At 35.8% G+C, this 23,383-nt stretch overlaps 1 protein-coding gene across 1 annotated transcript in view; it reads left to right on the top strand.

The window, feature by feature from the left end:
• MAN1A1 (mannosidase alpha class 1A member 1) overlaps positions 1-23,383 on the top strand; it is a gene marked incomplete at both ends in the record, with an annotated part of 186,164 nt that overhangs the window by 52,984 nt on the left and 109,797 nt on the right. The window contains one exon of the mRNA XM_080700521.1: positions 8,291-8,371. Coding sequence (XP_080556647.1) covers positions 8,291-8,371 — 81 coding nt within the window. The remainder of the gene's footprint in view (positions 1-8,290; positions 8,372-23,383) is intronic.

Here is a 23,383-nt window from a genome sequence, read left to right as displayed (position 1 = left end):
AGAACAAAGGTCTCTCAAGGTAATAGACAAGGTACCAGAAAGCAGTTGGCTGGCCTTATTCCACCAGGGGACCTGAGCGAAAACACAGTGAATCTAATAGGGGCTATCAGAGAATATAGAAGACAAAAGAAACAAGTCACTTGGCCTCCTTACTTGTAAGATAAAGGGATTGGGCTATCATTGAGTGATCGCCAAGATACTGTCCTCTGATGTTTTTTTATCTGAACTTACATTTTTATTCTTTTGTAAGATTTTATCAAGTTAGTTGATAGACTATGTCTAAACATTTCAGGACTGTTAGTGACAATCTTGAGCTATGCTATTCAAAATATACTTAAAAAGTTTACTTCTAAAAGTGTAGGTTTCAAGTTTGTTTTTTTATGCTTTTCTAAATATGAGACATCTTGAAACATATGTGTTGCAGCTCTTTCTTGGGATATTATATTTTCCTTTTGAAAATATGTTATCAATAATCCCCAAATGATAGTGATTCTGATATTTAAAATAGAAGCCTATAAATACAGGAAAGGTGTATTGATGTACTCTTTTGATCAGTCATTGCTTTATAAAGTACTTCAGCTTAATGTTTTCTGGCTGGTGTTACTGTATAACATGTGAGAATACTTACCCATTCTGTCCAGAGTGTCAGGTGAGAATTTTTTTCATTTATCTGAAGGAAAAAGAAATTTAAAAAGCCTCTTAAAAAGAAAAGTTATTTTATTTTTTATGGATAACATGTAATACGGTCCCAGCTTAAGTACATTATGGCTCATATTTATTTATATTTATTTTTTGGTACTGGGAATTGAACCCCAGGCATTCTACCTCTGAGCTACACCCCAGCCCTATCTTACTTTTCATTTTAACTTCCTAAGTTGCTGAGGTTGGCCTTCAACCTGTGATCTTCCTGTCTTAGCCTTCCAAGTACTGTAATTACAGGTATGCGCCACCATGCCTAGTTTATTGCTTATATTTAAATTAACAATTTTTTCTGATAGCACATTTTAATTGACAACACAAGGTTATTTATTTAAAAAACATTGAATCCAGATTCACTGCAGAAGAACAAAAATGAATCGGAAGCAGAAACACTCTTATTGAAAGTTTTATCCTTCAGTGCTCCCAACCATAAATAACTCTTACAGTCAGAAAAAATAATTTGTTTATATGCACAGTAATCAATTTATATCATTTAAATGTGTAAAGTAAATGCTTTTCAATGGCATATACTGCCATTAACTAAAACTTATTTTAAGGCATAGCAAGTTGATTTATTTTGCATACTTGGTAGCATAAAGTTCAAATTATTTTAATAATTGGCTTAAAACAAATCACTGAACAGTATGTTCCAGGGAGCATGAACAACAGCTTCATGGATGCAGCTTTGTGTTTTGCTTAAGCATCTATAGAAGCACATACTTATTGCAGAAAACCCTAAGGTAAGGCTCCAAGCATAGGTTGTGATTTTTTTTTTTTTTTTTTTTTTTTTGGTGGTACTGGGGTTCCTGGAAGCCCTTCTACCTCCGGTCTACACTCCCAGACCTATTTTTACACTTTTATTTGGAAACAGGGTCTCCTAAGCCAGCGCGCGCGGCTGGCTTTGAACCTGCGCGATCTTCCTGTCTCTGCCTCCCAAGCGCGGGGATTACAAGCGTGCGCCACCACGCCCGGCAGGTTGTGATTTTAATTAAGAATAATCCTAGAGCAAAGAATCTAAGCCCTGTTTTTATTTATTCATATATATATACTTTTTTTTTTTTTTTTTGCCAAGTATCTTCTAAGGATCAGTAACTTACCCTTATGGAGCTTTTAGTCCAGCAGGAAAAGTAGTCAGTATCCTAGCTAGAGCTGAGTTACCTAACAAGAAAAGGAGGAAACAATTTAGTGAGAACATGATCTATGCCAGGTATTATAGTAGTTTATTTTTCTCACAGATTATCTCATTCAGTCGTGGTACCAGGCAAATAGGGTTAGTGGTAGTTTCCTTGGTTAAGAGATGAAGACGTGATTAATTAATCTGCCCCTCATCGTACAGCAAGTAGGAACTGTGGTTGCAGTAAGGTGCCTAACTCAATGAATTTGTTTTCTACTGGAGAAGAAATACAGAGAGTTGAGAAATGTATAGGCAGCCAGAGAATTTGAGTCCTCTGAGGTTAGGCATGTAATCTTAATGTCTCAGTACTCATTAGAGTGCATCGTGTAATAAGTATTCAATCAATGCTTGTGAAGTGAATGAGAAGTTAGTTACCTTGTCCTACTTTGTGACAGAATATGGTTGATTGGATTGGAAGGCATGTTGACAGGGTGTAGAGACAGCTGTCTTGTGTCATGTTTTGATATAGTTTAGAAACTATCTGGAATGCAGGTGCAATTGGTCTACCTGTGTTTGACTAACCTACTTGTAGAACAGATTTGTGGTGGCTCCTGATACAGAAAGATCATTAACACAAAGACAAATGACCCAGGGATTTCAGTGTGGGTATTTCTACATTCATTTGTGAGCTTCCTTTCCTTATTGGCTCTTCAAAAATATATTGTTTACCTCCATCTTCACATGAGCTATACCGAAAACAACCTCCGTTACCAAATTTTATAGAAAATGTAAAACTTTTCTCCAGTTGACAATTTCTTATAGAACCTCTCTCTAAATGCAAAACTATGTTAAAAACTTCCCTGAAAGTGCATCTTTCTACACTGAGAGGAAATGATGTCTTGGTAGTACAGGGAGGGCTTTGTTAGAGAAAGACAAAGGACTGAGAATTAACTTGCTGCAGACACTAACTGCAGCACAAAGCTTTGGCAAACACCTGGATTGTAGCCTTTAAGTGTAATGAACACCATATGTTTTGGATAACAGAAGTAGGTGCTGGTGACAAAAGTGGCCTTATTTTTCAATATAAAGATTCAGATCGTTAGCTTATCAAATTGGAATGCCATCCTACTTTTCATTTCAAGGAAAGAAGGTAAATGTGCTATAGGGTCCCTGTTGGAGGATATAAGGCAGTTGCAGAAAACATCTCTGGATCTTCTCATGTGCCTACCTGAGTACAGACTTTGGTCCAGAGCTCCATGCCCAAAGCAGTAACTTTCACCATAATATTGGCCCTGAAAGTGGTCTGTTTTGGAGCAGCAGCATTGCATCCCAGTGGCTGCAGGTAACTAAGTTAATTATACTGTTGAATGGCATTATTTAATATTTTCCATAATGTTAAGGAGGACCTGCCAAGAAAGACCATTTGGGTCTGGCTCTTTGAGGAACTTTTCTCTCTGACTGTGGTTAGCGATAGATTGGGCTGCTACCTGAGAGCCTTTCTGGACCTGCATGACAAAACCAACCTATTAACATAGGCAAGATTTTTATTTGCCTATCTTTATGGCCCAGAGAATTTACATCTTGTAAATAATCATAAGAGATTTATCATGTTATTCAACTATAAAACTAAAAGCAGCTAGGCATACTGAGTAACAGTGAGAACTATTGCAATGTAATCTTCTAAATGAAGTTTTTTACTTATACTCAGTGTTAAAACGACACGCACTTTGAAGTGCCATTTAAAAATAAAGATATATGTAACTTTAAGATAGGCAAGGTTTATAGGCAGTTACCTCTCTCTAGTTGATGACTTTGTTGTTTTCAATATATTTCTCAATAAGGTAAAACATAATTATCATGTATTTTAATAGTGGAATAGTTGCTACATTGGGTTGTAGTGGGATAGTTATTAAATACAATTATTGCATAGGTATGCAGTGGGACAGCTGTTATTAAATCTGGCATATTTCTCATGTATGATAATATTCTGGGAACCAATGTTGAAGCAAAATATTTTCACCATCATTTCTCAGTAAGGTAAAACATAGTTATCATATATGTTAATAGTGGAGCAATTGTTATTGAACATAGTTACTACATTGGGTTGTAGTAAGGCAGTTGTTATTAAACACAATTATTGCGTTGGTGTACAGTGGGAGAGCTTTTACTAAATCTTGCATATTTCTCATGTATGGTAATATCCTGGGAATCCCAGACCTATAGTTTACTGAGTAGAAAGGCTTGATAGGGAGTTTAGAGGAATAGCTAGCAAAGAAGTGGCCTGATTTTAGGGATCAGAGAGTTGTCCTTAAGAAAAAAGCTATTGTATTTTGAATTGATCCTGAAAATCAAACCTTTAGGATAAAGTTTAAATTATTTCTGAAGTTTCTCCCAAAGAAATCTTTTTCTACTTGATGCAGTTAGTTTCATTAGGCTGTATAAAATCATGACAGTTAAGGAAGAGTCTGGTACAAAGTTTTATTCTAAATAACTTAAGGTTTGAAGATCCATTAAGAGACTAGGTAAACCTAAGATGGAAATTCTCAGTGTAAAGGACCCAAGATTAGGAACAAATAGAGGTTAGTACTACAACATAATTTTTTTTTAATGACTTGATTCATTCACCAATTGGTTTTGGTATAAATTTGGTCTTATTAAACTTATAGATAAATCTGGTTATATTCTTGAAGTCCATGGCCATTGTTAGAAATAAAAATTAAAGAGCAGTTTCTCCAATTAAGTTCTTTATGGGTACATATTTAGCCAAAAATGTTCAACCCACACTTGCTCATCAGTTGTGACATCAACTAATAATTACATGCAACTTAAAAGACCAAGGCTACTTCTCACATTGGCACTCACATGAGACGATGTGCTAGGGGCCACAGAATATGTGGAGCATATTCCTGGGATTCAGTCCCATTTAAAGATTTAAGGGGGAAGTTAATTTTATTTTAAAACAAACATAGATAAAGTAGACTGAAAATTGACATTGTTAGGATAAATCACAATATTTTATTACTGCGGGCTGTTTCATCTACAGTCCTCTCCCTGCCCAGCCCCCCATTCTGTCAGTAGGACAAGTGAGTAGAATATCTTACAGACACTGCATGAATATTAGTAAAAAGTATTATTTAAAATGTAGTATAGCCGGGCGTGGTGGCGCACGCTTGTAATCCCCGCGCTTGGGAGGCAGAGACAGGAGGATCGCGCAGGTTCGAAGCCAGCCGCGCGTGCTGGCTTAGGAGACCGTTTCCAAAAATGAAAATGTAAAAAAATAGGTCTGGGAGTGTAGCCCGGAGGTAGAAGGGCTTCCAGGAACCCCAGTACCACCAAAAAAAAAAATAATAATAATAATAATAATAATAAATAAATAAATAAATAAATAAAATAAAATAAAATGTAGTATGATTAATGGAAGTTAAAATCAACTTACAAAAACAGCCTAAAACCCTCATATTGTAGTTTTCTTTTAAAAAAAATGCCAATGTCATATAAAGTATACCAAGCTCAAATGGAAGTGGGTTGGCACCCTCTGTGCTAAAAGGATGGTTTTCATCTTGGAGAAATATGACCCCCATGAGGGTCCTAAAAGATGAATGTCATGACTCTAGGGTGTCTGATATTCCAGTAAGCCTATGGAAGGCCTTGGTTTATTAGGCCGAGTTGATGCACAGTGGTGATGGCAGCAGCTGTCTATTGAATGATATCTTTTTTTTCAGGGATTGAACATTGCTTTACATTCATGGACTCTAAGCGTCATGTAAGGAATGTCATGTTCCCTTTATATAAATGATAAAATCAAGACTCAGAATTCTAAGTGAGCTATCTGGGATCTCACATGCAGTAGCTCTCAATTGGCCTTAAGTCCCAGATCTTTCTGACTTAAGGCCATTATTTTTACAGTCTGCTAAATAGTTTGTTCTGGTGGGAGAATCTTTATCTTTTTAGTCCTTTATTCATCTAAAGGTCTGTAAAAAGTGATGTAAAGTGTCTAAATGTCAATGTTTTGGTATAAAGCATAATATAACAGAATATTAAAAGAGTTCAAATTAAGGTTTCAAAATAACAATATTGATAAAAGGAGGAAGAATTTTATGTTGAAAATTCAGAGGTAGTAGTAGGTTTCAAGCAGTGGAAGATGGTTGACTGTTGAGAATTACTGATGGTGATGTGACATTCCTGACCAAGATTTTTAAAGACAAGGAAATAGCAATCACAGGGAACCTGCATGGATTTACAACAAATCAGGTTTACTTCTTAGGCTCGCTACAGTATTAGATTCAAGAAATTTAAGTCATAGCAACTGACCTTGAGCAAAACACCTTGCAAGGTTCTTTCAATATCTTACAGACAGGGCAAGATAAATAGGATTGGGTTCTAGAATATGTACGTAGCTGGATCAATAGCTGGTTGAATAACTGCATCCAATAGGTGATTGATGTCTAGCTGAAGATATATTTCTAGTGGCATTTGACATGGCGTAGTCCTCTAGCTTGCAATAATTTTTAGCAAATGTCTATATAAATGTCCTGATTATCCAAAATTTTTTGTAGGAGGAAGAGAGAACGCATATGTAATGAACCCATAGCCAGAATAAGAACATAAAATCATCTTAACAGACTTCAGCATACAGAAATGTGGGGTACTGTTCCCAGGTTTAAAAACTGAAAAACAGAACTACAAATTGAGAAGAATATGATTTGAGGGTTAAATTCATTGGATATTTATTATTAGACTTTATTACTGTTAGGCGTAAGAAATACAATTGTGTAACTTATGGATTATTTTCTCTTTTTCTTATCAGTAATTTTGTATACTTCTAAACCTGTTACATATTTGTGTAATCTCATTCAGAGTGATACACTTTAAAGATAAATTGTACTATGTAGAATCCATTTAATCAAAATATATTAGATGCATATTATAAATTATGAAGCATAATTAAAATCACTAATGATCTTATTTCATGATACTTTTACCTTTGACCTACTAATTGTCTTTTCTAAATTGTTTTCATAATCTTTCTTCTATAGGAATTTTTTAATGTGCTTTTACCTTAAGCAATTACTTAGTTTTATTTGTTAGATGCTTACAACTTCTTAGAGAGCTCATGTAGGAATAAAATGAATCTGTATCTTATTCATTTTCTGGAAGTGTTTTCTCCCTCTAAAATGTAGATTCAAGGAGTTTGAGGACTTAGTCTTTACTGCTGTGTCCCTATCACCTGGTACAGGGCCTGACACACAGAAGTTGCTTAGTAAACATGAGTTAAAGAAAATATCTCAGATTTTGACAAAGCTCATCAACCAGATGACAGTGACTTCATATGCTACAGTTCTGTTAGTCCTCTTGATTATCAGTGAACAGTTTGGTGGTAGGCAAAAGTACAGTTACTGAGCAGGCCTAGTGAACATGAAGAGGATGTTCACCAAAGCTTGAAGTGAACCTTGTATCTATTATAGGTAGGATATGCCAATTATCTAGTAACACAGTATAAGACAGATCCATTTAGTAGTCAAATACTGCAAAATAATTAAAGTATTGGGAATAACTAATTATATGTCACAATTACTTTACTGTTAATAAAAAGACATAGTGTTTAGCCTGTAAGAAAACATAGGAGTCAAAATAGCAGAGTTTTAAACTGAGAATCAGAATACTCAAACTCAAATCCTGATTCTTCCACTTATTAGTTGTCTGACCTTCAAAAAGTCACAATAACTTCTGTTAAGATTCAATTTCTCCACTTGTGAAATGGACATAAGAATAATAATTCACAAGACTGATGTGAGGATTAATATAGTCAAATATAGAGGTTTGCACAGCATTTGGCAAATTACAAATAGTAATAAAGCAAACTATTATTGGTATAAATAAGAACTTTTTTAGCAAGATACAGCATAAACTATTAATATCATCTCTGTTATGTAAACACCAAATGTCAACTCAGATATGACTATCCCAAGATGCAGGCAGAAAGTTGGAAACCAGCACTAGAACCCAGGCCCCCAGCTTTAGATCCTATCTGCATTCTGTCTATGCTACTTTAACATAATATAAAAAGATTGCAAGAATAATGCTAAACTACCTGCCACAGTACCTGATTGGCCTTTCAGGAAGAAGAAGCAAGCAAATGAAAAAATAAAGGAGGAAGAAGAAAAGAGTAGGAAAACCATGCCTGGTCCTATCACCTTTGTACAAGTAGAGAATACTAAGTATCATATCTTCTGTTGACTACAAGGAGGAAAGGATGTTATTTTATAAATCCTTTTGTAATTTTTATTTCAATCAAAATTGTTTTTTTCTTTTATCTACTTAAGTATATCTTGACATCATTAACAGGAAGGGCTTTCCCCCGTGTATGTAAATTTCTCAGCAAGCATATAAGATTTGGACAAACTTTAAATATTAGATGCAGTTATTATAATAGTCTTCTGAATTGTGTACTGAACCTCCTTTATTCTGTTTCCATAGAATGCTGAGGTTTCTGTTTTTGAAGTAAACATACGCTTTGTTGGTGGACTACTATCAGCCTACTATCTGTCTGGAGAAGAGGTAAGATGGAAAGTGGTTTATACATGTGAATTTAACATGTCTTCAAATTATACTTTTTTGTAAAATTTGCCTTTTGTAGTATATATTTAGTACTAATCCATTACATTTTCGTATTTTGATAGCCCTATACCTTACATTGAATTTCTCAGACTATGTACTAATTAAATGAGCAAGCTGGGAAAATTTGGCAGAACATATTGTTAGAGAATGTTAAGTAATGTCTTTTAAAAAGCCTGGCTCCATTACATTACTTATGGTGAAATTACAACTACAAATTATACATGCCTTTAGACAAATTTTAAAGAGGTTTTGTGTAGTGGAAGAATTGTGGAGAAATTTTTAAAATTATTTTAATGTTTGCGTAACGCAAGCTTAGTAAATTTTAAGATTAAGATAGCATAGCAAGTAAGAAGATATAAAAATTACAGTACTTATGAAATTGAGGGGTGAGAGTCTCAGCTTATTATAAATAATACTATGTTATTATGCATTAGTGTACCTCTTAGGTCCAGGCTTAATTATCTGATGCTTGGAGCAAAACAGGAATTTTTAATTTAGCTCCCTTTCATTTATAGGCTAAGAAAGAATTTTTGGCTGGATGTGGTGGTATATGCCTCTAATCCCAGTACTTGGGAGGCTGAGGCTGGAGGATCACAGGTTCAAGGCCAGCATCAGCAACATAACAAGACCCTATTTCAAAACAGAAAACAAAGAGTTGGGAGTATAGCTCAGAGGTAGAATGTTCCTGGGTTCAGCCCTCAGTACGAAAAAAAGGAAGGGGGGAGGGAGAGAGGAAGGAAGGAAGGAAAAAAGAAGGAAGGGTGGGCTTTTGTGTCATACTCATGAAGGACACTGATGATATTTTCTTGAAAGGGTTTGGACAACTTTCTAAACCTCACCTTTGATACTGACAGTGTGAGTGGCTGACATCAAGGAAAAAGCAGTCACATATTTTAACTGCATGCCAGTCAGATTTGCATTAGCCTCAGTGCTCTGGCTGGAGGGAAGAGTCAATCTTTACCCAGTGCAGTATTTCATGTATTTCAGTGCTTCAAATAGATTTAAGCAGAGCAATAAATGTTTAATGAGGAAAGCTGCTTGACTTTGTTCCTGTCTCCAAGGTACATTCCTAATCGTAACAAAACAGCCCTCCCAATCTTATATTCTTTCTCTTTAGATTTTATTCCACCATATATCTTTTCAAAGTAAACAGGTAGCTTCTATAATCCCCTTTATCTTCCTCTCTTAAAATGTTGAACTCTGTCGTTTTAAACCTTGTCACCTTCTCATCTAGCATAATCATGGGTCCTCTGATGTGCTGCCTCTCCCCTTTTCCAGTATTTACCACATTCCTAAGCATTAATTGATATTTTTAATTTAATATTTTTAAAGTCATGGTTTTAATATTTTTAAGACATGGTTAAAACTAACTAATGGCCGGGCATGGTGGCGCACGCTTATAATCCCTGCGCTTGGGAGGCAGAGACAGGAGGATCACGCAGGTTTGAAGCCAGCCGCTCGCGCTGGCTTAGGAGACCCTGTTTCCATATAAAAATGTAAAAATAGGTCTGGGAGTGTAGCCCAGTGGTAGAAGGGCTTCCAGGAACCCAGTACCACCAAAAAAAAAAAAAAAAAAGTGAATTAATGTTACTCTAATTAACAAATTTCTCCTTTAAGAGTGCTCGACTCTGAGCATCCAGTGCCTGGGTGTCCTTGTTGTTCTTAACATGGCATACTAGGACGAACTGGTGATAACTTCCTCCATAATTCACATGTAGGTGAGACAGTTTGGAGAAAATAAGGTCTGCATCCCCTTGTTACTGGGCTTACCGAGGATAATAGAGCATATAAAAAGAATCAAATTGCATTTTCTCTAAATATTCATCACATTTAATTAGGATTTTTATAACAATATTTTAAGTTTACATTCATGTATGGATTTCTATTTGTATGTATACTTAATGATATATATACTTATCTACCTATCTAAATATAATGTCTATAGGTGTTATAGTTTGCCTATAGATATAATTTGCTTCAGAACTTGTAACAGTATTTTAATTCTATATTTAGCTAACTTTAATAAAGGACAACAAAGTGCACCTCAGTTGCCAATGAGTCTCCTTATAGTATATTCGCTTTATCCTTGTTGTTCTGTAAACATTGGCTTATTTCACCCTTTCCATATTTTAATTTTTATGCAAAAAGTTTAAGGTATTTTCTTTCTTGTGTGTTTTGTTTTTCTATGTTTCTATAGAATATATTTTAATTTTAATACATAGGGATTCGTTTTCTTGACATATTTTTGCTTGATGGTTTCCTAAATGTTAGACATTTAAGTTGTTTCCAGTGTTTTTATATATTTTGAATAATGCAGCCATAATCCAAGTAAATATTTATTCTGCAAAGTAGGGTTGCCAGATGAGCAATGATTAGTAGTAGATTGATTTGACATCGTCTTCTGCATCTTCCTCCTAATCGCCATGTCACTGACAATTGCCTTTCATTTCTCCACTGCTTTGAGGAGACGTGGCTATTACGAATGTTGTCAGGAAACAGTGTTTTATAGGTCTGTGCTTGAGCTGTTTGTCTCTACATAAAAATGGAAACTGAGCAGTCATTTAATAGAAGTAATATTCCCATGTACAAATTATTAATACATTGATTGCAGATAGTTGATAAGATTCTCTACCACACACTTTTATACGGATCACAGAACTTATTTAGGTAGTTTAGAAAAATCCATCTTCCTAAATTACCTAAATACAAGAGTTACTAAACTACCATAATTTAATATTCTGGTATCATCACTGAGAATTAGGGAGTATTTTAAGAACATCTTATAAATTGCCATCAGAAGTATATAGTCCCTTTAACCAGGCGTTGTGCCACACGCTTGTAATCCCAATACTTGGGATGCTGAGACAAGAGGATCACAGGTTTGTGGCCAGCCTCAGCTTCTTAGTAAGGTCCTCCACATTTTAGTGAGACCCTGTTTCAAAATAAAGAATAAAAAATTGGGCTAGGGGTGTAGCTTTGTGGTAGATTGCCCCTGGGTTCAACCCTTAGTACTGGGGAAAAAAAAACAAAAACGAGAAGTATATAGTCCCACACTGATATAGTCTCAAAACTTTTATATTTATATTGCAAAAACAAGAGAGTAGCACCTCCAATTTGTGTTGCATCCTGCAGGAAAGTTAGTTAGAAACACAGAATAATTTTCAAGAAAGCCACAGTAACTCTAACCTGCCATAAGATTAGTAGAAATTTGAAAAGATTCTTTACACTTTTGGATATGTACCCATAGTAAATTTTTATTACAGGCACATATTTAAAACCATAATGTGTCCTAGCTCAGTTAAAATATTTTGTAGTACCATAAAAAATTCAAGCCTCCACATTTACCCAGTCCATATAAGAAACTCAAAAAACCACAGGAATTATAAACAGATAGAATGGAGAGGAGAAGAATACTAAATAGGAATGATCATTGTTAAGAATAAAAGATAGCATAACATTGCTCTTTAAGAAGCTCTAAGAGAATGAAACTCCTCCCTGAAGGCAGTAAGTATATACGAATCTAGAATATCATTACTCAAATATATTATACTCACTAGTTTCCTTGAATGTGGTAGGATAAATCTGTACCTCTGTGTGTACTAAATATAAGTTTGGAAGAAGCTATATCTTATTTTCTTTCTTGGAAATTTGCAATGCATGGGAAAAGAAGCTCATTTAATCTTACTTATTCTTGTTATCTTCCACATTTAAATAACTGTAACCTTCCAGGTTTTTTTTAAATGTAGCATCGGTTGACACCGAGTTGGTATTATTGTCTCCCACAACAGTTGTGAGGAAATGACACTGTAGAGTAAAAGTGGCCAAAGCAAAAATGTTATTAAAAATCTTCAAGTACAGAACAGAAATGAGTAAAATAAATTTCAGGCACTGCCAGAAAAAAATTATATATGTGGAAAAGATGTATGAATAGATCTTGTGATATTGTTTTGTAATAGAAACCAATAGTTTTATTGAGGAGAAAGGGGATTTAATAGGACATCGTGTTGCAATAGAATCAGGGAGAAGGCTGAAGAACAAAAGTAAACAAGACGTTTCTGTTTTCCATAGAGGCTCTCTAATGTGCTTGCCACCCTTGGGATATCTTAGAATTAGAAAATGTACACTATTTTTGTCTTACTTTGCTCAAGATACAAAGTCCTTTCAGTTACATGCAGCCCCTTGGGGACATGGGGTGAAAGAAAGGGTATGATAGAAGTCCTTCCACAGGGCTTGAGTTCAGTATCTCATGAAAACTGAGTATAAAGCATAGACAATCCCTGAGCAGAAATGAAGGCCCTGTCAGAAGTGTGAGGAGAGTAGGTGCTTTGGAGCCCAAATAAGATAAAAGTACACCAAGGTGAGTAATAAGAGAGGCAGAGGAAATAGACAAGCTCTATGAAAACTGATAATAAGACACCTGAAAACTTTGCTTGATTTGAAAACCTACTTTGTTCCTTAAGAGACCATGCTCAAACTGGCAAGAGTATTTAATCTTCAAAAAAAATTCTGCTAATTTGTTTTTATGTCTGTGAACTAGAAAGACATACACATGCTTCTCCTAGGACCAAAATTGACTGAAGAACTAGTTTTTGGTGAAAAAAAAATAAAAGAGGACACTTGATTTCAGAACTAGAAAACAGAGAAAATGAATTCTCATATTTGATCAGTTTACTTTGCCAATATGCCTTTTTATTTTGATGGCAGCAAAGAAATTTCCTCCCTGATCTCTCAAAAATTTTCCACAGAGCCATACATAAGTACAAAAGATTGTTGAGTGAGACTTGCTAAATAAAAGAAGCTAGTACCACCAAATTTTACGACAGTCAAGGGATTGGGATACAGAAAGTGAGATCAAAACGTTGGAAGGGGAGAGAGAAGATTAAGAATGTGAGCTAATTGGTGGAAAAATCTGTCGTTTTTTATAGTAGGGATGGAGACATTTGAAGTATTTGAGGGGTTAGAAGTCACATTCCTTCTACCTGGAATTTCTTATGACCTGCTCTTCAACTTCCCCCAAGTGTAGGTCCCATTGATTTATAAGGCCCTCCCTGTGTGATCTGTGCAAAGCCACCTCTCATACTTTCTTTCCTGGCTTCTCTGCATATGCTGCTATTGTACTTCACAATTTATGGATCTGTGAGACCACCTCACTCCCTTTCCCCCAGTAAAATCTGTACAACTCAAAAATAAGGAAAGAGAGGCTGGGTGTGGTGGCTCACACTTGTAATCCCAGCGCTTGGGAGGCTGCACAGGTTCAAAGACAGCCTCAGCTATTTAGTGAGGCTCTCAGCAAGTTAGACCCTGCTTCAAAATAAAATATAAAATAGGACTGGGAGTATAAAATAGGACTGGGAGTATAACCTGGAGGTAGAAAAGCCCCTGGGTCCCACCCCCAGTACCACCCCAGCACTGGTTACCTGGTACTAGAAAACTTTTTGTGTGAGTGTGTGTGTGTGTGTGTGTGTGTGTGGTACTAGGGGTAGAATCCAGGGGCCTTTCTACCTCCAGGCTATACTCCCAAACCTGTTTTATATTTTATTTGGAAACAGGGTCTCACTAAGTTGCTGAGTGCCTCACTAAGTAGCTGAGGCTGGCTTTGAACCTGTGCAATCCTCCTGTCTCAGCCTCCCAAGTGCTGGGCTTACAAGCGTGTGCCACCACACCTGGCCTTAAAAAACCTTTAATAAGTTATTGTTGATTGAACTCTTCATTAGGTTTCCTGTGACCTTTATTGTTAAAATCTCAACAGAAAATGGGGCTTAAAAGTAAAGTCTGTATATGATAACATAAATAAGCAAGTATCCTAGAAGGTTTGGGATAGATGGTAGGAGGGAAAGAATGTAAGAAGGTAATTGAAAATATGCAAAATCTCTGGCTCCCCCAAAGCCCCTGTAACTCACCCCACTCTCCACCCCTAGTTCTCCAGCCCCAACAGACATCTTTCTTTTTATCTGTTCTCTGCACACCAGTTCTCTGAAAGAGATGGAGTTTTGAAAGCCAGTGAACTAGAAACTCTATCTAAATTAAATCATTGTTAAATATGGTAGGTCATTTATTGTGGACCTTTTAAATAGAATTGACAGTGTTAGGGCTTTTTATGAAATTACAAACTTAGAAGGAAATTATAAAAAGTAAATGAAAGGGATTCTACAGCATGTTTTCTTTAATTTGATGAAACTATCCAGCTGAAACTTTCTAAAATATTTAATGGCATATTTATGCAAAGTTCTTGAAGAAGAATAATTTTAATTATATTTATCAGGTGGCATTATTGATTGTCTTTATGCAATGTTGTATTAATGTGATTAGACTTATGATTTCTTAGAGGTTTAGAATGATCCTTACATATACTTTAAGCATTAATTTATTATTAGAATTAATTGCTAGAATTTTCATAAAAAGAAAGGAGTAGACAATATTTTCATTTAAAAAGATTTAGCTTAGTAAAACATATAGAAAACAGTGATTTTTGCCTATACTTATAATTAAATTTTCATGGTTGATGAGTTACAACTGTCACCCATTGAATATTCCATTATGATTGGTGAATTTAATTTATACTTGAAAAGGATGTAGCAGTATACAGAATTATTTCTGAAATAACATGCATTTTAGTCAAATGTAATTATTACCCTTTCTTACCCTAGAGTAAAATACAGAAATAATACCTACTCTTTAACTCAGGTTTGTTATATTTCTCTCCCTTTTTATTAATCTTTATCCTATATTTACAATTGTTGTTGCTGATTTTTTTTTTTTTAAATTTAAAGCTGGGCATGATAGCTCATGCTTGTAATCTCAGTACTTGGGAGGCTGAAACAAGAGGATCGGGGTTCGTGGAAAGACTCAGCTTCTTATGACCCTTCACAAATTAGTGTGTCCTTGTTTAAAAAAAAAAAAATAAGAAATAGGACTAGGGGTATGGCTCAGAATTAGACTGCCCTTGGGTTCCATCCCCAGTATCTCAAAAACAAACAGTTGTTTTAAATAATTTTTAAAAATTACTTTATCAGCTATAAGAATTTTATCTGAGCAATTTATAATTCATTTCTATAGTTCAGTAGTAATTCCAGCTCTAAAACTTATTCATACCAGTACATAAATGGCAGAAGTTGGCCCAGCCTTTGACATTGCCACTTTTTCTTGACACCTAGAATAAAAAGGGAAAGTAAAACAATGTGTTTATGTCTTAATGAGCTATTTTCATCACTTTAGTTAAGCATATTTTCTTGCATACAGTAGTAAACTACAAATTTAGATCAGTAAGAATATACTTTGACCATGATGAAGTAACTACCTCACACTTTCTGTGAATTGAGACAATATGCTTTGCTCTGTCTCCGCTTCTCAGCATCCTCCCTCAGAGCCTAGACTAATGGGGTAGCAGCTATATGGGTCATTTCCCATTTCCATGAGAGAGAAGGATAGGCGACAAAAGCGAACCTGGAAAATCACTGGCCTTTAAGGGACCTGTCATAATAGGGAAAGATACATGTTGCTTCAGCTCACACTTCATTGGTCATAGCAAGTCACATGGCCACTGTAATTTAAAAACTTGAAAAGGGAGTGCACTTATTACCATTAGATTCTGGGCAGGGGAGTGGGTGAATGCATTCATAACTGCCACAGTGGCCACGGACTTGGGTTAACCAGTACAGCCCTCCTGGAGGAAAAAGTAAGAGTGAGAAGAGAAAAATATTGTCAGGGTCTTCAAACTGGAATCAGTCAGCCCCACTGGAAACAGCCTTTATACTGTAGCTCCAGGGTAGTAATGATGAAAGATGGTTGTTTAAGATAGGAATATACATCTTCACTAAATTTCCAATTAAAAGGAAACTCCTCTAGCCCTTGTTTATAAAGTTTTGCTTTTCATTAAAAAAAAAAAGCCTCTGCTCTGTAGGCTTCTCCCCTGATCTTCCAAATTTCAAACAGTAAAGTTAACAGATATTAACCACCTTGTAAAAAAGTCATGTTGGTCTGTCGTCTGCCATGAGAGCTGATCGTCCACATTTGGCAGCACTGCCTTGTGTTGACTGCACACTGTAAGGCTGGCGCCTACTTTCCATCATGTACTTTTTTGTTTAACTGTTTTTTCCTTAAGTCAGTCACTTCTCATTTTACAAAAGCCTAATGAAAGAGATGAGGCCATTTGCTTATGTTTTGATTTATGTTGAATGATCTTATAATTTACAATAACTGGTTAGACCAATATTTCAAATAATTTATTTGCTTGAATCCTCTTGACTAGGATTCTGATATTGGATATTTGCCTGTGAGTATATTTTCAACAGAAGTTGCTTTTTCAGAAATATTATTGCGCGCATATATATATATATATATATATTTTTGTGTGTGTGTGTGTGTGTGGTACTGGGATTCCTGGAAGCCCTTCTACCTCCGGGCTACACTCCCAGACCTATTTTTACATTTTTATTTGGAAACAGGGTCTCCTAAGCTAGCGCACACGGCTGGCTTCGAACCTGCGTGATCCTCCTGTCTCTGCCTCCCAAGCGCGGGGATTACAAGCGTGAGCCACCATGCCCAGCTTATTGCATATTTTTTGACATTGCAATATATTTTAGAAAGATATCTTGAGGATGCTATACCAAGGAATTTAAAATTTAGTAAGGTTAGTAGAAAATGTCTCAGAATTGTGATTATTACTATATCCACTAGGAGAATCAACAAGTGTTTGTTTGTTTGCTTGCTTGTTTGTTTGTTTGTTTATTTATTTATTTATTTATTTATTTATTTATTTATTTATTTATTTATGTGGTACTGGGGGTGGAACCTGGGGATTTTTCTAGCTCTGGGCTATACTTCCAGACCTATTTTATACTTTATTTGGAAATGGTCTCACTAAGTTGCTGAGAGCCTCACTAAGTAGCCAAGGCTCGCTTCGAACCTCTGCAATCCTCCTGTCTCAGCCTCCTAAGTACTGGGATTCCAAGCGTGCACCACCATGCCTGGTTCAGCAAGTGTTTATTGAATACCTGATTTGAGGCTCTGCTCTTTAAACTGCAGGAAAGACTGAACAAGAGAAACAGTCTCTGTTAACAAACATAAATGCTACTTTCACTGCAGCCGTATGTAATGTAGGAGTAGATGTTATTCTTGTTCCCATTTTATGGAGGAAAAAATAGACATAGAGTTAAGTAACTCCTCTGAGGACATGCAGAGTTGCAGAGGTAGGCATCAAGTTTCAGTAACTTGGTTCTAAGATGTTGAGTAGCAAATGGACATCAGGAATATCCAGCACAGAAGGCAGATGTTGGTGGGGCTACAACTTACGAGTTTTCATATCAATCAAGTGATAACTGAAGGAATAGAGAGCAGTGGTGTTGTCTAGGACATTATAGATGGAGATAAGAGCCATAACATTTCAACATTAGTGAGACAAAGGGAAAAGAGACAGGAATGGAGGTCTGAGAAGTAGGTGGAAAACTGGAAGAGTGTGATAGCACAGAAGACAAAAGAAAATAGTTCTTTGAAAGAAGTAGTCAGTTGTGTCAATGCTACTGGAGGACAAGTTGTAGAAGGGCTGATAAGTTTCTTTGGGATATAGCAATGTGGGTATCATGGATGATTTTATTGAGAGTACTTACTTTTGAGAGAATAACATAATCTAAATTGGTTTTGATTTAAGAGGAGAAAGTAGAAGAAAATGAAGGTCTTTAGCAGATGGGGGAGGGTGGGATTCAGAAGACAGATGGCCTCAGGGAGGAGTCTTTCTTCCATTTGAGTAGAAGAAAGTGGAAGAGAAGAGAAGTACACATTCAGTAACTTAGAATGTCTGGTGGCAAAAAACAAACAAACAGATAATTACTATCCTGATGGCCATGGTTAATTGTCTTAAGTATAAGACAGGGATATCTGCTGAAATGCAGAGGGAGAGGACAGATATTTGAGATGACTGTGTATGACTTTAAATTGTCATTCTAAAGAAGGGGGGAGACACAGAAGAGTTTCTGGGCAGTATCTAGGGTAGTAACCATGAATTCATGGTGGCCTCAGTCTTTCCAAGTTAGTATTTTTTTCTCCAGTAGTGCTCAGCAGTTCAGAAACAAGCATGAGATAGGCAGTCAGATGAGCTTTGGTAACCTGATGACACAGTTGGAAAAAACATGGATTTTAAGGTATTAGCAAAATTTATTGAAATTATACGTCATGAGGTTCAAGATGAGATGTAGTGGGAAGAAAGTAAATGAGTATGGTTAGAGAGAAAATGAACTTGTTAAATGGCCTGGTTTAATTGAAGTAGAATAGGAGTAGTAGAAGTAACTTAGCAGGTGACTGGAAGCTGTGGAAATTCAGGTTATTACGGTAGGTTCTGAGAATAGGAAGAGATTTTTTTTTTAATGGGTAGTTTTGAATGATGTCACAATCCAGAATACCATCATGAAACTGAATGGTTGGGAAGAAATTTTATCAGAATCTGCCTGTTTGATTATAAAATATATTTTAACTGAAAAATTATAATGTAAACTGCCAAGCATATGCAAGTTTATTTAGAAATTTTCTAAGATAGCCGGGCGTGGTGGCACACGCTTGTAATCCCCGCGCTTGGGAGGCGGAGACAGGAGGATCGCGCAGGTTCGAAGCCAGCCGCGCTGGCGTAAGAGACCCTGTTTCAAAAATATAAAATAGGTCTGGGAGTGTAGCCCGGAGGAAGAAGGGCTTCCAGGAACCCCAGTACCACCAAAAAAAAAAAAAAGAAATTTTCTAAGATATAAATACTGCTTACATAAAATTCATAAATCTTTGAAAGTATACACCAATTCAAAAAGGTGCTACTGAAACAAAAAAGAAGAGAAAAATACTCCTGCAGAATGAAATTTAAAGATACTGTTGGACAAGTATTTATGACTCTGGAATTTTAAGAAGTTAATACATATGATTAGAGTGGCAGTAGAGATGTAAACAAAATGCATATCAGCTATAGTTGGATGCAACTTTACCTACCTATGCCGAGCTCTTTATTTTATATTCTAACTAGTAGAATTTTTTTCTGGATGGATAATTATAGTATGTTTGGTGGTAGTGATGTGAATTTACTTTGGATTTGTTTGAGAAAATAAATCTTACCTATTCTATGAAACAGTTATTTGTTTGGACAAATTTACTTTGGTTGAAATTATTACATTTTGACAGGTGCCTTCAAAAATACAGGTCCTCTTGAAATTTCATCTGATAAACTTTTTTGGTTTATCATTTTAGGGCATAGATTTATGGTGTATGTAATCTTTTAAACAGTACAGAAAAAGAGATCACTGGCAAATCTTAGGGTTAACCATCTTAGTGACAGTGCATTTCTGCTACTTTATGAACTACTTCTCCCAGAAGTCTGCTTGTCTATCTGAGGATGTCATCATTAATTTTGCATTTGAAAATGAACAGTTTCAGTCTTGTAATTTAGCTAAAAGTTCATTTACATGGCTATTAAAATAAACGTATGCCTTGAAGGCAGAGTTTCTCACTGAACAACTGATCTTGAAGTATCCCATTGCTGTGAGAGCCCAAATGAGGAAAGTCAAGAGCATTAATGGATAGGCAGAGAGCACAGCAATCATTTTGCCACTCCTTATTATAAACATATATCTTTTATTCTTGCCATTAGGTAGAATTGTAAAATTAGAAAAGAGAAACAAAGGAAATTATCTCCGTTTTTTAAAGCACTGTTTTGGCTGATGCATTTACTTGTTTAATCTTATTTTTTTTTTTTTTTTGGTGGTACTGGGGTTCCTGGAAGCCCTTCTACCTCCGGGCTACACTCCCAGACCTATTTTTTTACATTTTTATTTGGAAACAGGGTCTCCTAAACCAGCGCGCGTGGCTGGCTTCGAACCTGCGCGATCCTCCTGTCTCTGCCTCCCAAGCGCGGGGATTACAAGCGTGCGCCACCACGCCTGGCTTGTTTAATCTTATTTTAACAGATTTTTTTAAAAAAATCTTGATATAAATGTCCACAGTATTTCTAATTTATAAATTGGTGCTAACTTTTATGTTTGGTTCTTAAGTCTAACTTGGTGTTATATTCATTAAATAGTGATCTCTTCAGGGGATAGGAGTATAGCTCAGTGGTATGGCATGTGCTTAGTATGTACATAGTCCTGGTTTCAATTCCCAGTACCCTCTCCTCAAATAATAATCTCATTTATTTTTTTTTCATGTACTTTCTCTAGCTAGGTAGAAAATATACTGTCTTATTCAATTTGGGCTTAAATATTAATTCAAATAACAACTCTAGCACTTACGTTGAGTTTCTGCTATCTAAAGCTCCCCCCCCCCCCGGTACTGGGGATGGAACCCAGGGGAATTCTACCTCAGAGCTACACCCCAGCCCAATTTTTTATTCTTTTTAATATGTAGGCAGGGTTATGGGCTCTGGACCAGACCAAGAAGGGACTAATCCTACTCCAATCATGCCCTGCACAGCTAAGGTTTTGGCTTTTTGCATCTTCGTCTATCTGAAAAATAGAGAGTGTGACTAAAACTGACTAGAAAAAAATAGAGGGTCTGACTAAGTTGCTGAGAGCCTCACTACATAGCTGAAGCTGGCTTTGAACCTGTGCGATCCTCCTGTCTCAGCCTCCCAAGTGCTGGGATTACATGCATGCACCACCATACCCGGCTCTATCTAAAGCCTTTAACTAGACATAGAATAATAACTCAGAGTTTAACCCTGAAAAGTTATAGTGGACTTTTCTCTATCTCCAGTCAGGCTCTCAATTATTAACTTGTTTATACACTTATGATTCACTCCTTTATTCAGCAAATATGTGTTGAGCATTTATTATGTACCAGGCTGTTTCCTGGACTCTGAAGAATTTAGCAATGAACAAATTAGATAAAGTCCCTGCTTTCATGAAATTTTTATGGCAGCAGGGTAAAATATTAAATATGTTCACAGAATAATTTCAGACAGCAATAAATGCTGTGTAGAAAATTCAGTGCAGTTGGTAAAGAGTGATGAAGAATAAGGTAGAGGATGGTGAGAACTACTTCAGTTTAATTTGGAGCCACCATCTGAATGAACACAAGGATCCAGGCTTTGAAGATATGGAGAGTATCACATTCTAAACATACTCCCCACTCCAGGGTTCTAAGTTTATGGTTGACTTATTTCATTTAAAATGAAGAAGAGGAAGAGAACAACAACAGTGGCAAAGATAATGGTGACAAGATTTTTTTAGTGTGTTCATTGTGTGTTAGGTAAACAGTATCAGTACTAGAGAAATTACACAATCTCTATTTTTCAGATAGACGAAGATGCAAAATGCCAAAACCTTAGCTGTGCAGGGCATGATTGGAGTAGGATTAGTTCCTTCTTGGTCTGGTCCAGAGCCCATAACCCTGCCTACAAACTTCCTTCAAACCAGTGTTACCATGGTTGGTACCACAATTTTTCTTTCTTATTTATTCATTCACTGTTCAACATCTAGATGTGCTAACCGCAATCTTTTGTAACCCATGAAATTTTCCACTTCTTGAGCAATAAAGAATAATTATGTTATGAAAACTAAACCATGATACAGTCAAAACACTGGTAGTTAGTAACATTTTTAGTCTAGTTGTATGTGAAATAATCTATTCAATTACACTTAAGCCTGATTCAAAACAGAGTCCTTGAATTTTTTCACATAGTTTATTAAGTCACAAACATTCTCATTTTCTTCCTCCATGTTTTTTATTTTCATTCCCTTCCCCATTAGTAGAACAAAATGCTTGAGTATACTTTAGGAAAAGCCTTACAATGTATATAAAATGTTCATGTGGTTTCAACTTTAGTTCCTCTTTTTACTCTGAATTAGAATCAGGTACAGTTTAAAATGTCAATAAAATTCATATCCACATTTCAGTGTCACGCTGATAATTAAGGAATACATTCAGCTTTTTATTTATAAGCCGCACATATTGAGGACAAAGTAATTGAGAACACTGAATGATGTAGCCATGCACGATTTAGAAGAAAGAATTATTTTTTAGTTTTTGAGTCATATTTTCTAATGAAGGGGGAAAAGTAGTACCTTGTTTCAAGTGAAACTAAAATATTTTGGCTTTAGCTGCAGACATCAATTGTGAAGGCTTACCAATACAATTGGTATGCTTTTATGTAATTAGAGAATTCCAAAAAGGATTTAGAAATAGCTCATAAATCTACTATATGTTGACAGCACTTTAATAAATTTCTCCAGACTGTGAGAAAAATTTAGTCCAGTTGCCTATTTACTTTTTATATTTTATTCATTTTTAAAAAGTGAGAGAATAAAGCTCAGATTTTTGGTTATATATCATAAAAGCAACTTCAAAAAATGATTAAGATATCTGTTCATCATAGTCATTAAAGACCAGCAGTGAGCCAACATTTTATATAATTTTGTTTTTTATATGTTAAGTGCTCTTAAAAGAGAAGTTTCAGCTGGGTATGGTGGCGTACGCTTGTAATCCCAGGATGCGAGAGGCTGAGAACAGAGGATTGTGGTTCATGGACAGCCTCAGCTACTTAGCGAGGCTCTTTGAAACTCAGTGAGACCTGGTTTCAAAATAAAGAATAAAAAATAGGGCACAGGGTGTAGCTCGGAGGTCAAATGCCCTTGGATTCCATCCCCAGACTCACAAAAAAAAAAAAAAAAAAAAGACTAAAAAATAGGGCTGGGTGTGTAACTCAGAGATAAAATACCCCGAAGTTCCATCCCTAGTACCCCCCCCCCCAAAAAAATAGTTTCAAACCAGAGTGTTTGTTTATATAGGGATCCATCCCATTGTGGAATTTCAAAAGTCCCCCTCAAATAGTGAAGTTTAATTAGTGCTCAGCTAACGGGGTAGTACCCACTTTCAAGGAGTGTTCATTGCTTTTTTTTTTTTTTTCCCCTTTAACACTGGATTGAACTCAGGGGCATTCTACTTCTGAGCTACATTCCCAGCCCTATTTTTATTCTTTATTTTGAAACA

This window comes from Muscardinus avellanarius, assembly GCF_963383645.1.
Source record: "Muscardinus avellanarius genome assembly, chromosome: 8".
NCBI lineage: Eukaryota > Metazoa > Chordata > Mammalia > Rodentia > Gliridae > Muscardinus > Muscardinus avellanarius.
The sequence above is the reverse complement of the archived record's forward strand: the minus strand, read 5'-3'. Positions and strand labels throughout refer to the sequence as shown.